This window comes from Bombyx mori, chromosome 11 (genome assembly GCF_030269925.1).
Source record: "Bombyx mori chromosome 11, ASM3026992v2".
Taxonomy (NCBI): domain Eukaryota; kingdom Metazoa; phylum Arthropoda; class Insecta; order Lepidoptera; family Bombycidae; genus Bombyx; species Bombyx mori.
The window spans coordinates 15,853,189-15,875,514 of record NC_085117.1 but is presented as its reverse complement, the minus strand read 5'-3'; the positions used below and the strand labels follow the sequence as shown (position 1 = coordinate 15,875,514).

General features: G+C 36.6%; 1 protein-coding gene and 1 long non-coding RNA gene across 2 annotated transcripts in view; one reads left to right on the top strand and one right to left on the bottom strand.

Moving 5' to 3' along the window:
- LOC101742757 (THO complex subunit 1) overlaps window positions 1-12,466 on the top strand; it is a 20,410-nt gene extending 7,944 nt beyond the window's left edge. Inside the window, exons 6-10 of the mRNA XM_021352392.3 lie at window positions 8,255-8,340; window positions 8,925-9,085; window positions 9,708-9,797; window positions 10,931-11,011; window positions 12,101-12,466. Coding sequence (XP_021208067.1) covers window positions 8,255-8,340; window positions 8,925-9,085; window positions 9,708-9,797; window positions 10,931-11,011; window positions 12,101-12,418 — 736 coding nt within the window. The 3' untranslated portion in view covers window positions 12,419-12,466. The remainder of the gene's footprint in view (window positions 1-8,254; window positions 8,341-8,924; window positions 9,086-9,707; window positions 9,798-10,930; window positions 11,012-12,100) is intronic.
- Window positions 11,374-22,326, bottom strand: LOC110386379 (uncharacterized). Its single transcript, XR_009974349.1, has 3 exons — window positions 21,542-22,326; window positions 13,823-19,416; window positions 11,374-13,591 (listed from the first exon to the last, which is right to left on the bottom strand). It is a non-coding gene; the product is annotated as an uncharacterized LOC110386379 (long non-coding RNA).

The following is a 22,326-nucleotide window of genomic DNA, read 5'->3' as shown; positions in this document are numbered from 1 at the left end:
TTCCCTACCTATACTGATAGCCTTGAGAGGCTATTTCACCTTCTATAACGTGTAAGTGAGCTTACGGGGCTCAAACCGGAGTGATGCTAATACTGGCCCTAGCAAGAGCAGTGCTTCGCAGAATCTACCACCGAATCGGAAACGCGGCTCACTGAGAAGATCCGGCGGGAAACTCTGGGCTGTGTCTATGGGTTAATTCGCTCGTCGAGACCTTCGTCGCAAGCGACGGGTTCGGCGAGGACGGTGACCAGTGCTTGTGGTACCTAAAAGCACCGTTAATGGATCGGGAAGATCCGTAATGACGTGTTTTGGGCGTATTTCAATGATGTAACAATAACGGCGTGGATTTTATGAATTCGTTCGTAATTCGCGGTGGCAGAGAGAGAGAGAGCTTGTCAGCCCGTAAGGTTAGGTTTGCTATCCATTTCTGCCCCAAAACTTTGTGATGCTTCGATTCGTAAAGTGGAACAGTCGTATTGTAAATTTGAGACTTCGATCTGGTGTCTCGAGGTCTAAAGCGACATTCAAGTTAAAATGTTTATTGGCTAAAGTAATAGCTGTGTGCACATTATTGTCCCTCTATTGAAAGACAAAAAATATATTAAATCACAAACAGTACTATAAAGTATGTATGTATATATAGTACTAGTTGTACCCGTCCGCTTCGCTGGGCATTTCAAATTAACATTATTATTTCTCACCCCCACAAAGATTCTCATTATTAACGCCCCCGAAACTGGTGTAGGGAGTTCAACACTCATATAAATATTAGCCTGTCCATTAAGTACATGTATTTTCTACATGGATACCAAGTTTCAATTCAATCGGATGCATGGTTCAGTAGTTATAACGGAGTATCCGTAAAAACCACTGTAGATGTATAGATTATAGATTTTCTTGGGTAATCGTGATTCGTAGACATAACTGAATCTAATTTTCCGGTTTAACAACGAGTGTTTTTACTGTAATTATATCGAGGGGTGAAAGCTATTTAGTTTAAGCGACATTTCGCTTAATACGCGACATTTATCTTTGTAATTAAAGGTGCGTTTTATTTGGTATTACTACTATCAACAATTCGATGTTTTTTAATTATTTTTTTTTTATTTTTTTTATTGCCCTTGTAGGCAGACGAGCATACGGCCCACCTGATGGTGAGTGGTTACCGTCGCCCATGGACTTCAGCAATGCCAGGGGCAGAGCCAAGCCGCTGCCTACTGTGAATTGTGTAATTGAACTTCAATTAAATTTACCCCATTCCAATTGCTGAAGAAGTTTTTTTGTTATGATATATTTTTTCCAAATTTTAATCTTTAAAATGGCGATCGTAAAACTTAAATAGTTTTAATTGTAACCTTTTTATATTGACCTCTTCTGAGATCGCATCTCGACGAGCTGTGCCCGCAGAATTCTCTAGAATAAAATAAATAAATAATAGTTTAAAAAAATCTAACAAAATACGCTTTTATAGAAAAACCAACTAAAAATAGAAATTTTTTTTTAATGAATTTGAATTAAAAATAGTGTAAGAAAAAAATATTTTATCGTAAAAAAAGCGTGGGCTGCATGGTATCAGTAGTTATAAATATTTTATGAACAGGTATGAGCAGAATGGTTATTTTGATAATATTCTGAAAATCATGTTCAAAAATTCCGTTACAAACATACATACCTACATACGTCTGAAGCTAATAAAAGCGTATTAAAAATGTTAATCTATCAGAAAGAAGGAATCTTGTGGTGTTCTTAGTAACATTCGATCGAGATTCGTTTAAAAGCGTACGTGATTGCGCGGAAATATTTGCAACAAAAGCGTTGTTTCCTCAATACGGCTACAGTCCGAAGTGCAGCAAGTTCTATCAACACGTCGTTAATATCGCGTCCGCTTCGAGAGATGTTGTTTTCGATTGACCCATATTTGAAATTTACAAGAATTCTCCACGGGCTTGTGGACGTGATATCCGGACGTAAACTAATTATAGAAAACCCGAATTTTCAAATCGTAAACGGAAAAAATATATACATATACTACGCTTTTGCCCGCGACCCCGTCCGCGTGTAATAGTTACTTTGGTATAACACTAAATTTTACCCCCACTTCATTTACAAAGAAAGTGAAAATATTTTTGAATTATAGAATGTTAAGGAGCTATTTAAACCCCTATATTGAAACATTCTTTATTGGTGCTCCACTTGTATTGGTCTTACCGTGATGTTATATAGCCTATAAACTTTCTCATTATATGATTTATCTAACACTGAAACACCGCTAGGGGCGCTGTTCCAACTGCATACAATTTTGAGTTAACTTTTACGCTATCGAGAACGTTAAAAAACTCGCACTAAGCACGCAGATAATAGTATGACATAAAAAAAATGTAAAAGTGGTTTTAATTACGAATCGCAAATGCCAAAGAAAGTAAGAGATTATATTTATATAATTCGGCTTTTTAACGATGATGGTCTTGTGAATAATTCGTATTGTAAGTCGACAATACGATTAACTCACAAGATCCGCACTATTTTCTGAATGTTAATAAAGCATTCGAAATTAAAAAAAAGCTTTTAGAATATGTCTTAATAAAGAAGATAGTACTATATACGGCTTTGTTTGTTTGACTGACGTATCCGTCGTTTTTTTTTTATTTTTTTTTATTGCTTAGATGGGTGGACGAGCTCACAGCCCACCTGATGTTAAGTGGCTACTGGAGCCCATAGACATCCACAACGTAAATGCGCCACCCACCTTTGAGATACAAGTTCTAAGGTCTCAAGTATAGTAACGACGGCTGCCCCACCCTTCAAACCGAAACGCATTACTGCTTCACGGCAGAAAATAGGCAGGGTTTTTTTTTGGGCGGTCGGTTCGGTTGTGTTCGGTTCGATTTCTCTGCTCCCGTAAATAAATTAATTAAAAATAAACTAACACTTCATAATATCATTAAAACATATCAAAGTAGTGTTAAAGGTGTATAAATAAGTAAACTATATTATAAATAGTGCTTTAAAACGTTATTTAATTGATTGTTAACGTTATAATATTGCTTGGTGAGTGTGTAATATTTTGTAATTTGAGGGTAATCTGACCGGCAACTTCGTAAATTTTCTTTACATATTTTATTGTAATTTATTTTAAAATGATGACTCGCAGCATCAAATCTCGTCAGGTTGATGAACAGCTTCGTATTGCTTTAGAACAATTAAAAAATACTCGCGAAAAATATGATATACTTTTACAAGAAAGTGAACAAAATGAAGAGGAGATGCTGTCAGTCATCTCTAAGAATACTGACCTTAAAAAACAATTGTCTCACCTCTTCATTGAACACAGTGAAGCTCTTGAGACCAACCAGAAGTTGCAGGATACGATTAACACCTTTTCTCAATGCAGTGATGAATTTTGTGATTCATTGAAAATCACCGCTGAGTTGAGACATAAATTGGCTGAGGCTGATGATTGTATTTCTGACTTGCGGTCAGAGCTATGTAAACTTAAGGAACAGCAGCCTCAGAGCTTATATTCGGAACTGGTTAAGAGCGAACCCTCTTTGGTTGCTGTAGATACTGCCTTGAATTTTGACATAACTACTATTGATCTGACTGGTAGTGATGCAGAGACCTCAGAGCGCTCCCAGTTAGTTTTAAGTAAAAATAAAGTAAGGAAATATGTTAAAATTAATAAATTAATATATAAGACTCAACGTAAATTGAGAAATTACAAGTCTCAGGATTACATCAAGCTCATTTGCAAGCAAAGAACTTCACTTTCACACCAGGTTGCTGTATTGACTGAACAGAGTCAACAAATTCATCACAAACACTTGGAAGAAATAGAATGTTTATCTACACAAATAAACAATTTAAAGTCAAGTTTAGAGAACATTACATTAAACTATGAACTAGCACAGAGGGACATTAGTGAGCATGTGTTGGCAATGGACAATTTAATTGATACTTGTAATTATAATCAACAGCGTTTTGACTCTTTGACAATGCAGTACGCTGAATGTAAATGCTCTGCATCGGGTTGTCAGGAGCTACCACATGTTGAAATTCAAAAACATAATGTGTCTACTCTTTCAGTGCTAGAGTCTCAAAGCAATGATATTATGAAGGCAGCACCTATCTGTATACCTACTACTGCATCTTCACAAGATTCTAGAGAAGACAAAATTAAAATTAAAATTTTTAGTGATGAGCTGGGGAAACAGATGGGTGTGGCATTACATGACCTTTGTTTTGGACAACATGTGATTAATTACTGTATGCCAGGTGCTAATCCAGCACAAATATTTGATAAGATTTTAAATACCACACATTGTCTAAACACTGTCATAATAATTATGTTAGGGAGGAGAGAAAATGTTAACCAAAAACAAATTTTGCATTATGTTGAACAAGTTAATATGTTAAATATTAAAAAAAATATTATGTTCACTTTTCCTTACTTGCAAGACTTACCGACAGAAAACAAAATTAGATTTAATATTAATAATGCAATTTATAATGCTTTTGATAATAATAACTGCACCTTGACATCCAAAAAATATGCATTTAAATTAATAGACATAAATAATATAATAAATTTTAGAAATTTAAGGACATCAAAAAATGACTTATTTAAATTAAGTAATAAAAATTTTAGACAAGTAGCAACATCGCTACAGTATTTTATACACAATTTCCTAGCTATAAATTTAGCTAAAAAAATACCTGCTTCTATTGAGCAGGAAAAAAATATGACATGTTTTAAGACTTTGGAATCTGCTTCCAATTTAAATTAATTAATAAGACAAAGGAGTCACACTCTTGCAATTACAAATCAATTAATACAACTAGATTATACCCATCAAAAGACGTTAACGTTTCAATTATTAACATATTCAATTTGGTGCATCAAAATTTACAAGGAATGATGGGTAAAGAGCTAGAAATTGAAATGTTTTTAAATATGCATAATATTAATGTATTCTGTGTTACTGAGCACTGGTTTAGAAATTATGAATTATTGTTTAATTTTGATGATCACCAGTTGTCAAGTTCCTTCTGCAGAGAGAACGCTATTCGCGGTGGCTCACTGATTTTCGTTAGTAAATGTTTGAAATGTAAGGAACGAAAGGATGTAGTGGCCCTCTCTGTTGAGAGAATTATTGAAATTTCCTGTGTTGAGCTTGAGCACCTCATTGTTGTCTGCGTCTACAGACCTCCTGATGCGTTATATGATTCTTTTGAAAATATTTTGGAAAATGTATTGCTGAAGCTTTCTGTTTCTAATAAACAAATTTTTGTATGTGGTGATTTTAATATTAATCTTTTAGAAAACACAAATACCACTATTAGATTCAGAACACTGTTAAAGTCATATAACCTCCCAAACTTATTTTTAGAGCCTACTAGGACAACGACCACATCGGCAACATGTTTAGATAACATATTTACAAATGTAACACCGATTAACAACAAAATTATTAATCAGTTAACATCAGATCATAGTGGACAATTTGTGTCTTTTGAATCTAATATCAATTCTATAGATAAAAATACTCTTGTGATTGTTCCTATTAATAAAAAACGAATTGAGAAGTTTAGAAATAATATTAAGCAAGAACATTCAGAAATTATTTATAACCATAACCCAAATTTGTCATACCAGAATATGTTTGAGAAAATTAATTTGGTCTTTGCTGATGTATTTATTCCTAAAACTGTAACATTAAAAAACAAAACAGTGTTCAGCGAGTGGGCCACCACCGGAGTGTACAAAAGTAGAAAAAAGTTATATGATCTGTACTCTGAAAAAGCCTATAATAATGATGAAACATTTCATCAATATGTCAGGAACTATTCAAAACTATTTAGAAAAGTTTGTTTAGCGGCAAAATCTTTACATTTAAGTGATTTAATAAAAAATGCCCCTGACAAGATAAAGATGACTTGGAACATCATTGGTAGAGAAAGTGGAAAAGTCAGAAATAGCCACCAAGAATTCTCATTAAAAATAGATGATAAATTGCTAACTAGTCATGAAGATGTGGCTAATGCTTTTGAAAAGTTTTTCTCTGACATTCCAGTTTCAACTACCACTTCTCTAAATTCATCCCCCACAGCAGCTGAAATATTATTGCATAAACATGTCAACAAATGTAATGAAATTTTTAAATTTAGGAAAATTAATTCAAACAATATTATAAAAAGTTTTAATAGCCTTAATGTAAAAAATACAGCTGACTTGTGGGGAATATCAGTAAAGGTTTTGAAGTCTGTAATAGACATTATTGCTCCTCATCTTGCTAGTATTTTTAATGATTGTATTAGGTGTGGTGTATTTCCTGACTTAATGAAACATAGTAAAGTGATTCCTCTTTTTAAATCTGGTAGTACTGATGACCCCTCTAACTATAGACCTATTTCAGTACTCCCTACGTTGAGTAAAATCTTTGAAAAAATAATTTTGACACAACTTTTAGAACATTTTAATTCAAATAACCTGCTTCATAATAAACAATTCGGGTTTACCAGGGGTCGCTCTACAACTGATGCAGGTGCTTATCTAGTCAAAAATATTTTTAAATCTTGGGAGGAATCACATGATTGTCTTGGAATTTTCTGTGACTTATCCAAAGCATTTGACTGTGTTGAACATGAAACATTGGTGAGGAAACTACATCACTATGGTATTAGGGATGGTGCATTGGAACTTATTACTTCCTATTTATCAGGACGGATACAAACAGTAGATGTGAAAGGTAATAGATCTTCAGGTACCTTGTTGAAAATGGGTGTACCTCAGGGTTCCATTTTGGGTCCTTTTTTATTTCTAATATATATAAACGATTTACCTAGTTTTATTGAGTCCCGACACGAGGTCGTATTATTCGCAGATGATACATCTTTATTATTTAAAATTAAACGACAATTACAAGTCTATGACGAAGTGAATGATGCGATTTCGTGTGTGGTTCATTGGTTCCGTATCAATAACCTATTATTGAATAGTAAGAAAACTAAATGTATTAAATTTACTTTAAAATGTATTAAACCATCTTTAAATGTGAGACAAGTGGATAGTGATGTAATTGTTTCTGAGGAATCATTGGAGCTTGTTGAGTCAACCGTATTTCTTGGTATAACAGTGGACTCCAAACTGCAATGGGGACCTCATATTCATAAATTGGCGAGTAAGCTCAGCTCTGCAGCATACGCAGTAAAAAAAATTAGAATGTTAACAAACGCGGACACGGCTCGTTTAGTTTACTTTAGTTACTTCCACAGTGTCATGTCCTATGGCATTTTGCTATGGGGCAATGCGGCCGATGTAGAAACGATATTTATTCTGCAGAAAAGAGCTATACGCGCTATTTATAACATGCACTCAAGGGAATCCCTGAGGGAGAAATTTAAAGAAATTAAAGTTCTCACTATGCCATCCCAGTACATTTTTGAAAATTTGATGTATGTTCGTAAACATATTGAGGAGTTTCCTAAAAAGTCGGACATACATAATAGAAATACTAGGAACAAACACAAGCTTGTTGTGCCGATGAGTAGGTTACATAAGATAAGAAATTCATTCGGGTGTTTGTCTGTGCGCCTGTACAACAAAATCCCACAAGATGTTCAGAACCTACATATACATAGGTTTAAGAAAACTGTTAAAGAACATCTGTGCAATAAAGCTTACTATAAAGTCAATGATTATCTAGAAGATTGCACAAAGTGGGAATGAGTTGCTCGCTCCGGGCATTTCAATATTGTAGTAATTGTTACGTTATAATACTCATTGTAAAAAACTCATATTTAAAAAAAAATGTAATATTAAAAAATTAATAAATAATAATTGCTTATTAAAAAAAAAAAAAAAAACATGCCCGCTGAGTTTCTTGCCAATTCTTCTCAGGACGGAGGCTAGTTCTTGTGAATTGGCGGTAGTTCTTTTGACGTTCAACAAGTATGTACTTTCATTTATGTTGAATAAAAATTTTTTGATTTGATTTGATTTGATTTGATTTGGTGGTGGTACCCACCCGCGCGGACTCACAAAAGGTCCTACCACCAGTAAATCGTTTATACGACTAAGTCGAAAATTTCTTCAATAAAACTGCTGGGGCACAAAAAATCAATTTTCTGGTATAGTACCACCAACGTACGACCGTTGGCGTTTGCGTTGTATCCACAGATTAGTGTGTGTGCTATTTAAGGAATCGATATTAAGTTTTTTTTTAATAAAATTATTCCATGAGCAATATACTTTCAGCAATGAGTTGACGAAACTCTGGAATCTGTGTCCGGATAATTTAGCGGCCTGTCGCACGAAGGAACGCGATTTCATGCCTTCGTTGGGTAAGTTTATAAGCGTTATCCTAATCTGATTACTATATGTTGAATAAAAAATTGTAAATCTTGTAATGTAGATTATTATTTGCAAAGTGTATATGCAACAGACACGACTGGTTATAAAATGGAGATGTTCAAGAAATGATTTTGACGACTATCGAAACCGCTCTGGGTTGAAACATTGTAATTTCTAAACATGTATTTTTGCTTGATCGATGCTTTTTATTTTAATAACCCCGTGTTCGATAGGCAGCGGTTTGGCTGTGCCCCTGGCATTGCTGACGTCCATTAGCGATAGTAACCACTCATCATCAGCCTTTTGCTCGTCAGCTTACAAAGGCAATAAAAATATAATGTAACATTTTAAACATGTAATATTATTATTAATATTTAGATACTTCATTAAAATATTGGATGTTACTCGTTGCTAACGCTCGCGCTAGCCTGTAGCAGGTATACTACGCGCATGCGTTCGAGTTCACTTTTACTCTCGCTCTGTCTCTTTCTAGTATAGTAGCGTTAAACATTTAACGCAACCTTGTGGGAAGTCACATTAGAAGTTTCACTTCAATATGTCGTCGTTGTTACAGAGTCGTACATATCGAGCGCTTGTGACGAGTCGGGGCGGCGGCGCACGGCGGAGGGGGGTTGGGGGTGGCGCGCGCTGCGGCTCCTGGCGCGACGCTCGCCGCACTTCTTCGTGCAAACCAACAACCCTATAGGACGTCTCCCGGACTACCTCGATGCTATGGTAACTACTCCTATACGAATCCTTGCAGTTGTCTTTGCCTTTTTAATCATACTTCTTTGTCAAACCATACAAGTCTGACGGGGCGGTAGGCAGAGCTTGTAATGCTGTCAACATATATACGAAAATTTACTACTCGACTCTGCACGGCCTTGAAATACGTGCTACGAAATCAGTACTACTACAAATTAAAAAGTTAAATAAGGATGTGTATGTTTGTGGCTACTGCCTCCTATAAGGACGCGGGTAGTATTCGTAGCTCGAATTGGCAGGGCTTGCGTATGGTATATCCGAATAATCCGCTATCACTATTACTGGTGGTAAGCACCTCTTGTGAGTCCGCATGGGTAGGTACCACCACCCTGAGTATTTCTGGCGTGAAGCAGTAATGCGTTTCGGCTTGAAGAGTGGGACAGACGGTGTAACTATACTGAGACCTTAGAACTCATATCTCAAGGTGGGTGGCGGCATTTACGTTAGTAGATGTCACATGACAGGCTCCGGTAACCACCACATAACACAGGTGGGCTGTGAGCTCGTCCATTCGTCTATGCAATAAAAATAAAATCCTCTAAACAAAAACTGGTTAGAGCTAAAAATTTAACTAGTTTCTTTTTCTTCGTAGGTCCATCGCATCACGAACGAGATGGCCGCCAACGCTGCGGCCGCCACCACCGAGCAGTCGCCGAAATCCGACGACAAGGCCAACAAGCCGGTACAAAACAAATACTCTTCGACTGTCCGTCCGTCCGTCCGTGCGTCCGTCCCTGCGTGCGTCCCTGCGTGCGTGCGTGCGTGCGTGCGTATGAAGGGACTTCGGCGAACGAAGTGGGAATACTTACTGCCCAATAGTATTGAGTCTCTCCTCCTTTCTTTCCTATTACCCTTTGCTGGGGTGTAGCGTCGAATGAAATCCTTCCATTTACATCGGGCTTGGGCAGTCTGTTCAAGATTCTCCCACGTCATGCCCAAGACGCTTAGCTCCTGCTCCAGCGAGCGACGCCAAGTTGTTGTGGGACCGACTCTCTTCCTCCTTCCTTTTGTTTCCTCCTTTCCTCCTTCTTTTCATCCTTCATAGTATTGAGTAGTAAAAAAATATTTACTGCCAACCAAAGGGTTTACGTTTTTAAAATAAATAATAGTTTAAAAAAACTATTTTCTATTTTTTAGTTGGATTTTCTATAAAAGCGTATTTTGTTAGTTTTTTTAAAGTATTATTTATTTTTAATTTTTTAGTTGAATTTCAAATTTTTTATTTTTTTTTATTTTGATTTGTAATCGGTCCCTAATAAGTATACCAAATTTTGAGTTAATCCGACGTTTTGAAGGGGGTCAAAACCATGTTCAAAGATTCCGTTACATACTAACATACATACGTCTGAAGCTAATAAAAGCGTATTAAAAAAAACACGTATGTCTAATTAATCGTAATCAATCGTCCCCTAGTGTAGCAGTAGTGGGACTACAATATATAATTCCGAATGTACCTTTTTAGTATCATATTGTTACCAATTAGGAGCTCGGCTGACTGCTTTCGTTGTCAGAAAAGTTTCTACTACACCCTGTATAATAATATGGAATCTATAGACAGTTCTCTTCGTAGTGTCGCGACGTATATACGTTGTGTAGACGATATAATATGTATATGTAGAGAAGGGAATTGTTTTGAAATCCCGAAGAATTATATTTTACATAGATATTTACATTTATTTGCGTTGTTTATTCGCTTTGTAAACACCAGGTGGTCCGTGAGCTCGTGCAACCACCGAAAGGATTTTTAAAAGATGCTAACGCAAAAACAGTTCTAAGCTGTATCGCAAAGGGCTCACATTTGCTTGTCTCTTACAGGATGTGACCGAGGAGGAAATTAGTGAAGAACAAATGGAGGCTGATCTCATAAAAGAAGGCGACGCGAATGATATTGAACAGGTACGTATACACCGTCGGATATTTGGACGAACCGCTAATTTATAAGCTTTTTTTTCTTATCTAAACCGATAGCTTTGAGAGGCTATTTCAGCTTCGCCTTGACGTATAGGTGAGCTCACGGGGCTCAAACCGGGAGTGTTGCTAACACTGACCCTAGCAAGAGCAGTGCTTCGCAGTATCACGAATATCTTAAAGTATCAATGATAATATCCGTCTGTATGGCCACGTGACTAACCTTTTCTAGCTCCTAATTATCACGAGTCCATCCTATGTACGGACATATTGGTACGGATCATGTTCCGAAGAAGGCTTGTAATGTACTGTTACGCGCTGGGGTTCGGGATAAATAAAATTCTACCGAATTACAAGTTAACACTTTATTCAACACTTAGAACAATTCACTACACTTTTAAAATTCTCAATTCTCTTCTTCCGCTTCGCTTCAGGTGATGCGTCCGCTGTTTCGCTTGAGTAGTTCCGATTACAGACTGACTGCCTGCCTTCCCTGCGACGTTTTTATAGTCGATACCTCATCCCTAGAATTATCGAGAATATTCCACACATCTCTAGTATTGTGTTTCCGTTATCTGACAATAGATTTACAACAATTACAGACGTAATGCATTCTTTATAAGAGCTGCTAACAGTTTCAATGCTCTAGCTGACTTCCCTGAACTGGACATTTTCAACACTTCTACTAAGAGTATTAGGAGAACATTAGTCAGTCGATGGTTGAATGCAAATATTTAATTAATTATTTTCTATTTACTACGTTTTTCTGTTTTTTTTTTCTCAAACTGTTTTATTTTTGTTTTTGTTTTACGTTTTACTTTAATTATTTAGTTCTAGGCGATGCGACGCCCCAATCGTTTGTAGTTATTTAAATGCGGAGACATTTAAATGGTGTTTAGTTGTAAGGTTAGAGTTTATATAGTTTAAGTTCACTGTTTGTCTTCTTAATAAAAAAAATAAAAAAAAATTGATGGCGTCGTACTCCTCGATCGTTCTAGGTGCTACTAGATCCTTTGATATTCGTTCGACTATTCGGCGATAGATGGCTTTACTCTTACCGACGTATGTGTTCTCCAGGTGCCCGACTCTACTCACGTCGGCGACGACGACTACGAGAAGTCGTCCAGGTCCCGCGTCACGATGATCACGCCCGCCCAGCTGGACGCGGTATCGGCCCAGCTCTCGGACTGGAAGACGCTGGCCGTGAAGCTCGGCTACAAGCCGGACGAGATCCAGTACTTCGAGACGGAAAACGCAACGGACGTCACGCGAGCCAAGAACATGCTTCAGCTCTGGTTCGACGACGACGAAGACGCGTCGGTCGAGAACCTCCTCTACACTATGGAGGGTCTGAAGATGACCGAGGCCTGCGAGGCGCTCAGACGAGTTATTTGACATACAATGAAACGTAGACATAGAAGAATAAAGTTTTAAATTCGTAAATCTGCTGTTTTATTTCGACCAAGGAAAATATCGTATGGGAATAATAGTGGGTTCGCAAAATCATTTACAAAGTTGTAACGATGAAGTCGTGATATCAAGGAGCACCTTTTTATCATTGAAATGCCCGGAATAGTTACGATACTGTACCTACAGTAATTCATTTCTCGCTCGCGTGTCATTTTCTCGTGTGACGTCATTCGGATAACATTTTTCTTAAAATTTGGCTTATGTGTAGGTTGTGATATGTACATCGTTTTTTTTGTCTGCAATTCTTGATATTATCGATTATTCATTCTATAACTTAAGTTTCGTCTCTTACCCTAAAATACATCAAAATCCAATTTATAATAATTTAGAAATATGGTAATTATTTATATCCAAGCTTAAGCCGATAATTTTAGATGTAACTTGTTACATTGTGTATAATCTGTGGTAAGAACCGACACCCAACCGTTGCTTTTAGTGGACTAAGTGCGAAGATATGTGATGACGTCACTTCATTGGGCGCTTATTTTTACGTGCGTCAATAAAAACAAACTCAAAAAAGATTGATAAATGGAAAAAAAAAGTGGGAAAGTATTATAGGCCTGCACTGATAGGCACCATTTGCCTATTTTTGCTTTGATTTCGTCCCAGGTCCCAGGTTCTAATTTGAGACCTTTATAGATGCGCTGTGACGATTTCACGTTATGATATCTGCAGGCTTCTGTAATCATAACACTATGTATCAGAAAAAAAAAAGATACACCGTGAGCGGACATCTTATTCGGTATTATTCATAGGATCGTCACGCGATGGTAAAATATGCATCAATGTAGTGATATTCAAAATGGCATTAAGAGGCAACGCTTTTTTAGAGTTACTAAACGTTTGTTTACCCTACGGAAGAATGTTCTCGCCTGTTTAAAGCTTTTCTCGCTTAGCAAATCAAACTAAACACCTATTATCTAAATCGGTAATAATCTGGCACGTGGCTGCAACGTTGAGTCCCGTTTTAGGATGTGTGCCATTCTGCACGTGTTCAGTTTAAAAACAAAACCTTTTGTTATGAATTTTAATTTGGTAAGTTTTCGTGTCTCCTGCGTCGGTTCGGCCTAAATTCGTCGACTGCCGTATCAACATTTCCTGGAAAATTTAACTCATATTAATTATTATTTATTTTATATCAAAGAAACTCATAGATTACTTTTCGTGCCACTGACACCTTATAAATTATCATTTTGTAAAAAGCTATCCAACAATCTCTGAAAGTAAAACTTGCACGCATTTCCTCATCCCGGCTGACTCACGGCGTGCCCAAAACAGAACTTATTCCAAACAATAATGTTACCGCAAACATATCAAGCAAATTTGAACCTTAAGACATTGGTCGCAGCAGTAGTTATCGTTGCATTTTCATTTTTGTGGTGCTGGTGGAGATTCCGATCTACGCTGACCCATCACGCCTCCCGTTGTGAAGAGGAATCCGCGACGAGGGCTTCATTTTTCATAAGATCCAGAGGGGTCGCTGTTCCCTGGTCGTGTTTTACCACCGCCGCCTGTGTTTACAGAATCGCGGAATAGTCGCTGCACCGAAATTAGTTCGAAACGAATGCGTCAATGGGCAGGCGGGGCGCGCTCCGTGCTGTTCGCTCGGTTGATCCTAAAATATTTATATTTTTATGATTCGATACGCGAGTCGAGAATTTAAATTAAAAATATAACAGGGTGGAGTTGGGCGGCGCTGTGACGTGCGTATACGCAGGGGTAGCGTTTTGCGGCCAAGAGGATAATTTGTGAATTGTTCTAAAAACTTTGTAAGTACTTATGCATGTTATTCAGTGTTCTAACTAATAATCACTTCAACTTCTTTTCTATTCCCGATACCAGTGGCTGCTTTAAGCCTATAGTTTGCACGTAATTACAAAAACGTTTTGTATATCTTGACAAATAGAAGAGCCACAATTCATCTTATTTACGTAACGGAGTACTGATTTATTGGCCATACACGAAGGTTATTTTCGATTTGATTTTTAAATGAATCTGCTGCTTGATTTATCGGATGAGAAATATGTATAATTTTCTCATAAATTTCATTAATGTCGAGCTGAAACTAGTGACAGGTTATTTTTATTCGTTACAGCAGTCTTGATGAATATCCGAGCCGTAAAATTTTACCACCGCATGATTCCGCTGAGTGTAAAAATGTTTATAGCTCACGATTATTTTGTTGCTTGGGTCATTCATTGGGAAAACGAGCATTTAAAAAGGTGCCTTTATTAATTAAAATTTTTGCGTCCCGATTAGTATTTTACTTAATAGTACTACCAATAAATATTAGGACTACATACAGTTCTATAAAATAAATACTTAATCCCGTTTTTATTAGTACAGTCAAATCCACGTCAAGCCGGCATTTTTGGTTCACCGAGTCCATACTAACACGTTTTTTCCCTCGTGCCTAATCGTTGATAGCTTAAGGAGCCATTCCAAGTACGCTCGGACTGGTAGGTGCTCACCTACGGGGCTCTACCTAAGAGAACCACGCATACCAATCCCAACATTGAGAGATAGGTGGAAAAGCCGAATGCGCTAAAATAACGGATCCCCTACCCTACAAAGCGAAACGCATTACTTCTTAGCAGCGCAGATCGACAAAACGGTATAATCAAACCGTAAAGACACACAAAACCAGTATATAACCTACCCGTACACGATTTCTATGACAATTAATATAAACTCGTGGTTGAGTAAATATCGGGAGTCTTTAAAATTATGTGCACTGCTATTGCCATCGAAGCAAGACTATCCAACGCCCACTTGATCTTCTGAGTAGCTACCGCCCCTCATGGATTTTGGCAACATCCGTGACAGCCAAACCGCTCCTACCATAGACAATACACTTAATATTTAAGGCTCCTAACATAATTCCAAACAACGAGCGCGAACAGAAGTCTTGCACAAACGTCAAATCAACGATTAAAGAGTCATTCGGACCAACCGAAAGCAAACTGGAAGCATCACTTTCTACAAAAAAAAATTATTAAATTATTGACTCTGTAATACCGTAGCTGTAGGATCATGTGAACAAACTAAACAGCTTGGAAATTACTAAAATTAAAAAGTAAACAAATTTTTGTCTTTGATTTATAATACTTATTGGTCTAATAAAATGTAGGTATAATATAATATTATACATTGTTGGTGAAAAGAAAACAGATGAAAATTTGTTTCGGTAATGTTCGGCAAATAGTTTGACCAATTCCCCCCGCATCAAAGTTTTTATCTGCACTTGTGTTAAAACAGATTCGATCGATTGCTCCATCTTTTTTTTCCAAAAAGAGCCACGGGTTTGTCTGTTTTAGTGATTCACCCATATCCGGTATATTTTAAAAAGCCGTTTAGACATACGCGTGCATTAAACTAAAAACACGTTTTAATTAACTATTGATTATATAACTATAATAATTATAAATTAAAAAAAATGCTTGTTTTCGAATTTCGACCACAAGTAGCTTATCATAATTATGTCATCTTAACGGTCTAATTTACGAGTCTCAGACGTAATTATTCCTAGAACACTAGGTTATTTCCACGTCACTTCAAATTCCTAACGCTTAAAGTTCGGCCAGCCGTTTCGGTGGATGATTTTAACACATGGACTACATTACAAAAATATATCATGCTCGCATTAAATTGTAGACAGGCGGTAGTAAACCTGCTTTTGTACGTACCTATGGCGATAATCTACGCATATCAAAACTTCAAAGACATTTTAAAATTATTCGGAACCATTCCGTGATGCGGCGATAAAAGCTTCAGTGTTCCGTCAGATTAGTCATATCCAGTGTTTATTGACGATTTTCAGTCTAATTTAAATAAGTAACTATTGATGAGATATCTTTTAGAATCTTTAAAACATGCTAACATAATATGTCCGATATTTAAAATTAAAAAAAAAAACCTATGAAAACCCACATACATCACGATTAAACGTTAATAACACATAGATACTATGTTGTACAAACACTTAATCGACATAAATGTGTGCGTATGATGAAAGATAAAAAACCGTAAACGAAATTCGCGTTTCCAGAGGCGAAATAAAAAGAAAAATAAACACAACTAGCACGTTTCAACGCGCACTATAAAGCTTCTAGAAACGGAATAAAATTTTGAGAATCTGGAGCATTTTAGCGATACAGTTCACACGTAGAATTAATGTAACACGATGTAGGTACATATTTCTTTTAATCCATATACAAACATCCGTCAGAGGAGCGGCGTGTAGACTGAATTTCATCAGCCAATTTTTTTTAGTTGGTGTTTGAAGACGTATATTTTTGTAATGTAGAACGCCGAGCTGTGTGGTTGTAAACACGCCCGAAATATGCTACATTTGTGCATAAATCTGTGCTTCGGTGTTTTATTAAACATCTATTTATAAATAGCATCCCAAACGGGCAGTCACCGACTCACCGACTCAAATCATTATGTGAATTGTAATAGCTCCCGTTTACGATTTGTTCTCCATCCGTGAAACTTTATCACAATATTAAGCCAAGCATTTGGGGCATAGCAATCGCACCGGTCATCGTTCTCGTCGAACCCGTCGCTTGCGAACTTTGATCAACAATAGTAAGTTACTATTGTTGATCAAAGCTTGCGACGAAGGGCTCGGCGAGTTTGTTACTGGTGGTAGGACCTCTTGAGAGTCCGCGCGGGTAGGTACCACCACCCTGCTTATTTCTGCCGTGAAGCAGTAATGCGTTTCGGTTTGAAGGCTGGGGTAGGCGTTGTAACTATACCTGAGACCTTAGAACTTATGTCTCAAGGTGGGTGGCGCATTTACGTTGTAGATGTCTGTGGGCTCCAGCAACCACTTAAACACCAGGTGGACTGTGAGCTCGTCCACCCACCTAAGCAATAAAAAAAAAGAATAAATTAACCCACAGACACAGCCCACTGAGTTTCTCGCCGGATCATCTCAGTGGGTCGCGTTTCCGATCCGGTGGCAGATTCTGCGAAGCACGGCTCTTGCTAGGGTTCGTGTTAGCAACACAGTCAGGTTTGATTTCCGTGAGCTCACCTACTAGTTAAGGTTACGTTGAAATGGTCTCTCAAAACAACTCAATTATTATTACCGTGGACGGTGCTCATGTCGGTTACTCTCTAACATACTTTACAACTCAGACTTATTTTTACTTAAAAATATCTTAACCAGGAGCATAAAATATTCTTAACCATCAACACTTTAAGACTGTATCCAAACTGCGTTTAAATTAAACCAATGTAATAATTATTTGTATGTTGGTATAGTACCACAATACCACAGAGTTCACTTCCAATTATTATTGTCTTTGGTTTTCGGGTTTCGGGTTCTTTTCTAGCATGAATGTTTCTAGAACGAACGACCTTTTTCAAATAAAAGACGATAGGAATCCGGAAGTATCCACCCTTTTCGAATTATTGCTACTTTTAATCTTTCATCGGTTCTATCAATCCTCCAGCTAACTTGCCATTTTTAGCCACCAAAACCTAATGTTTTAAAGTTTGGTGTCGACAACTTGTAAGGATTCTGGGCCAATCTCCTACAAGAGACTAGATAAAGAGGCGGTTGAAATTTTTTTTGTTTTTTTTTTATGTTTGAGCTTACCACAAAAAATTCAACCCGAATGTAGTATTTTTTTGAAACTACTACCTAATTTATTTCAAACAACAAATATATGGTTATTTTATTTTTTTATTTTAGCTACATCTACTGGAAACGAAAATTCAACAATAAAATTTACACAGGTCCCTTCGAATAGGTATAATATTTTAATTTTTATACCAACTTTAATACGACTTACCTGAGGTATACTTTTATTTCTAATTATTTCAAACATTTTTGCCTAAGGTCAGTTCTTGTATAAAAATATTCAGTGTCTCAAATTAATAATCATAAAGGTATGATACTACCTACAGCATGAGCCGCTTGTAGCGGATGTAATGTCAGAACTGTTATGTAATAACGATATAATACCAAGTACCAGTACCAAGTAGAAGAACAATAACAAAAATAATATATTATTTGTACATTATAAACAAATTGTATGCGATCTATAACAGCTTACCTACATCTTCTCTACTGGAGCAATCATGCGTTCCTGTCAACATAACAGACTAGTCTTAACTGCAATTCAATTGGGGGTTTTTTTCCTAAGATGGGTGGACGAGCTCACGGCCCACCTGGCGTTAAGTGGTTACTGGAGCCCGACTGGACGAAGGGCTCGACGAGTGAATTAACCCACAGACACATCCCACTGAGTTTCTCGCCGGATTTTCTCAGTGGGTCGCGTTTCCGATCCGGTGTTAGATTTTGCGAAGCACGGCTCTTGCTAGGGTTCGTGTTAGCAACGTCGTCGTCAGGTTTTAGCCCCGTGAGCTCACCTACTAAAAAAAACAACGTAAATGCGTCACCCACCTTGAGATATAAGTTCTAAGGTCTCAGTATAGTTACAACGGCTGCCCCACCCTTCAAACCGAAACGCATTACTGCTTCACGGCAGAAATAGGCGGGGTGGGGGGGGGGGGTTTACCTACCCGTGCGGACTCACAAGAGGTCCTACCACCAGTAATTACGCAAATTATAATATATTTTGTGTACGTGAAACTCAACTTGCTAACCTAAGTATCTAAGGTAGTACTTTAAAATAAGCAATAAAGTCTAAGCAATAAAAAAAACACACACACACAAAATATAATTTCAGTTAAATGCATACAAATTGTTTTCTAAAAAAAAATTATCGTCAGAAGACTTCTAAATGATTTTAAATTTTTGTAATTTGCATTTTTTATACCCTGTTCTTGAAGAACATATTTCTCAGGAGTAGGTGTTTTGGCAGGAGGACTTTTATTTACCAAAATACTTTTTCTATTCTTAATGATACTGCCAATACGTGGGTACACTAACGTAGTCTCGACGGTACCTAAACAATAACAATAGACCATGAGTACTTTACTAATTAATTGTTTTTTTTTTTTTTTTTTATTGCTTAGATGGGTGGACGAGCTCACAGCCCACCTGATGTTAAGTGGTTACTGGATCCCATAGACATCCACAACGTAAATGCGCCACCCACCTTGAGATACAAGTTCTAAGGTCTCAAGTATAGTAACGACGGCTGCCCCACCCTTCAAACCGAAACGCATTACTGCTTCACGGCAGAAATAGGCAGGGTGGTGGTACCCACCCGCGCGGACTCACAAGAGGTCCTACCACCAGTAATTACGCAAATTATAATTTTGCGGGTTTCATTTTTATTACACGATGTTATTCCTTCACCGTGGAAGTCAATCGTGAACATTTGTTGAGTACGTATTTCATTTGAAAAATTGGTACCCGCCAGCGGGATTCGAACACCGGTGCATCGCTCAACACGAATGCACCGGACGTCTTATCCGTTAGGCCACGACGACTACAAAATCCGGGCAAATCTATTTTTAAACAAAAGAAAATGTATGTGCTTCATAACTTATCTCTGAGAATTTCACTAGTACTTTTACGGTCGACCCACAATCATGATTGTTGATCGGTATTTACTTGGCGTATTGTGTGCAGTCATACTACGACTAAATACTTATTATTTATTCGTAGCAGTCATATGTAACTATTGCAATAAAATAAGACAATGTTTTTTTAGGGCTAGTATTACTGTATTCACATATATTATGTGTCAGCTACATAGGAAGGCTTAGACGGATTTTAAAATCGACATAATATTTTTTTGGTTGAAATACAATAAAAAACGACAAAATCTGTTAACGACTACTAGAATTGTCTATGTTTTTATTTTATTGCCCTTGTAGACAGACGAGCGCACGGCCCACCTGATGGTGAGTGGTTACCGTCGCCCATGGACTTCAGCAATGCCAGGGGCAGAGCCAAGCCGCTGCCCACCACTTAATACTTTCCACAAGCCTCGTTTGAACTCAAAAGGTGCAGAAATTTACCTTAAATAAATAAAAATGTCTATTATATGATACATCCAAAATTAAGAGTAGATGTTAAAGCTTCGAATTTATTTACACTAGCAATATACACATAGTAGTAGTTTAACGAAATATAACACAATTTGTAACTAATCTTTAAATTATCTTGTTTATATGCTAATAAAAAAAATACTCAATCTGTATGAATTTACTCGAACATATATATATATTTCTATTGAAACTTGTCCAGACATCGCAGACTACTGTCCTCACTGAAACATATGACGTGACACCGACGATTTGATAGTCAATAAATGTCACCAACTGAGTGAAATACTAGTGAAAACATAAACTACTCCACAAAAATGTCCCACTATCTTGATGAAAATGGGAACGGAACACGGGAGAGCTTTTGAAATTGAGATTTTACGATATTCGCGGTTGATTCGAAGTTATCGTTATGCGGATATGAATCATAATGACCGCCTATACGTATAAATTATTATATGTGGCCATCATTCTTTGAATTCGAAATGCGAAGCGAATCAAATGCGTTCAAAGTAAAAAAAAACCATCAAATTATTTATTGCTTAACTTTATACACACAGTCTGTAACTGAAAGTATTTGTTAGATTAGAAAAGTAATCTAGACTAGTTTTTTTTTCTGAAGTTTATTTCGTATAATTGTAGGAGACATCCATGACGCATATTTCAACAACATAAAAAAAAAGTGATATATATTTGAAAAACCTCTAAAAATATTTTTCTTAGACACGTTCGCTCACCTGTCATTCAATGAAGAGATTAATTCAATCTTACATAATAAAATAATATTGTTTAAAATATCAATAAAAACAGACATTAAGGGCTTTAAATGTTGTTTTCGTATTTATATAAAGGTAAAAAAAAAATTGTTACATTAATTTATATAGTATAATTACATATATGGAATAGTTGGTTTTAATTTCATATTGTCAATATATTCGTATTTACATAAATAAAAGAAAACACAGTTAAGTCTTTCATTGTCTAAAGTATTTGATATTAATATATATGTCCATTTGAACTCAATAGATTTTGGAACTGTAGGACTTTTAACTACTTATGTATTTTACTACTTACCAGACAGATGTTACCATCCTGCCTATTTCTGCCGGGACACAGCAGTGCTCCCTAGTTTAATTTTATTACCACTGCAGATAAACGAGCATATGAGTGAACGACTTATGTCAAGCCGCAAATACGTACTTTAAACCCTGTTTATTTATTTGATTGTTAAAATGTGATCTTCTTGCAAACATGAAAACTACACTCTGTAAATGAGAACTAGATTTATTCTTTCTGTAAATAACTATGCCTACCAATAACACACATGATTAAAATATGTATTTCTTAATAACTGTAATTAGCGTTCTCGTTAGCGCAAAAGTTAACTCAAACTTGTATGCAGTTGAAACAGCGCCCCTAACGGCAAACGCAGGCAAACCTTCCACCTCCTATTCAAATTTGAGTTAACTTTTGCGCTAACGAGAACGTTAAAAAACTCGCACTAAGCACACCGAAGCGTTGGCTTGAACGGACTCGTTTGAGCCATGGAGGCGAACGCCCTAATTTTAAAACATCCAGCTTCTTGGAATATGTCCATTATAGCGGCATGTTTTCTTTCACTGCAAAGTATTAAGACAAAGATGTTTGTTGATATGTTAATATATCTTAGAAATACGACTTATTTTGGTCGCTAACTCGACAATTTAATTACATTAATCCGTAATTATTTTATTCTTCCGATGATTAATTATATAACAACAGATAAATTAACAAAGAGTGTAACGAAATTATAAGTTTAATCGAAACGGACTCAAGGACTTTTTGGCGGGAACGCGACGAGTGAAGTTGTGCGATTTATT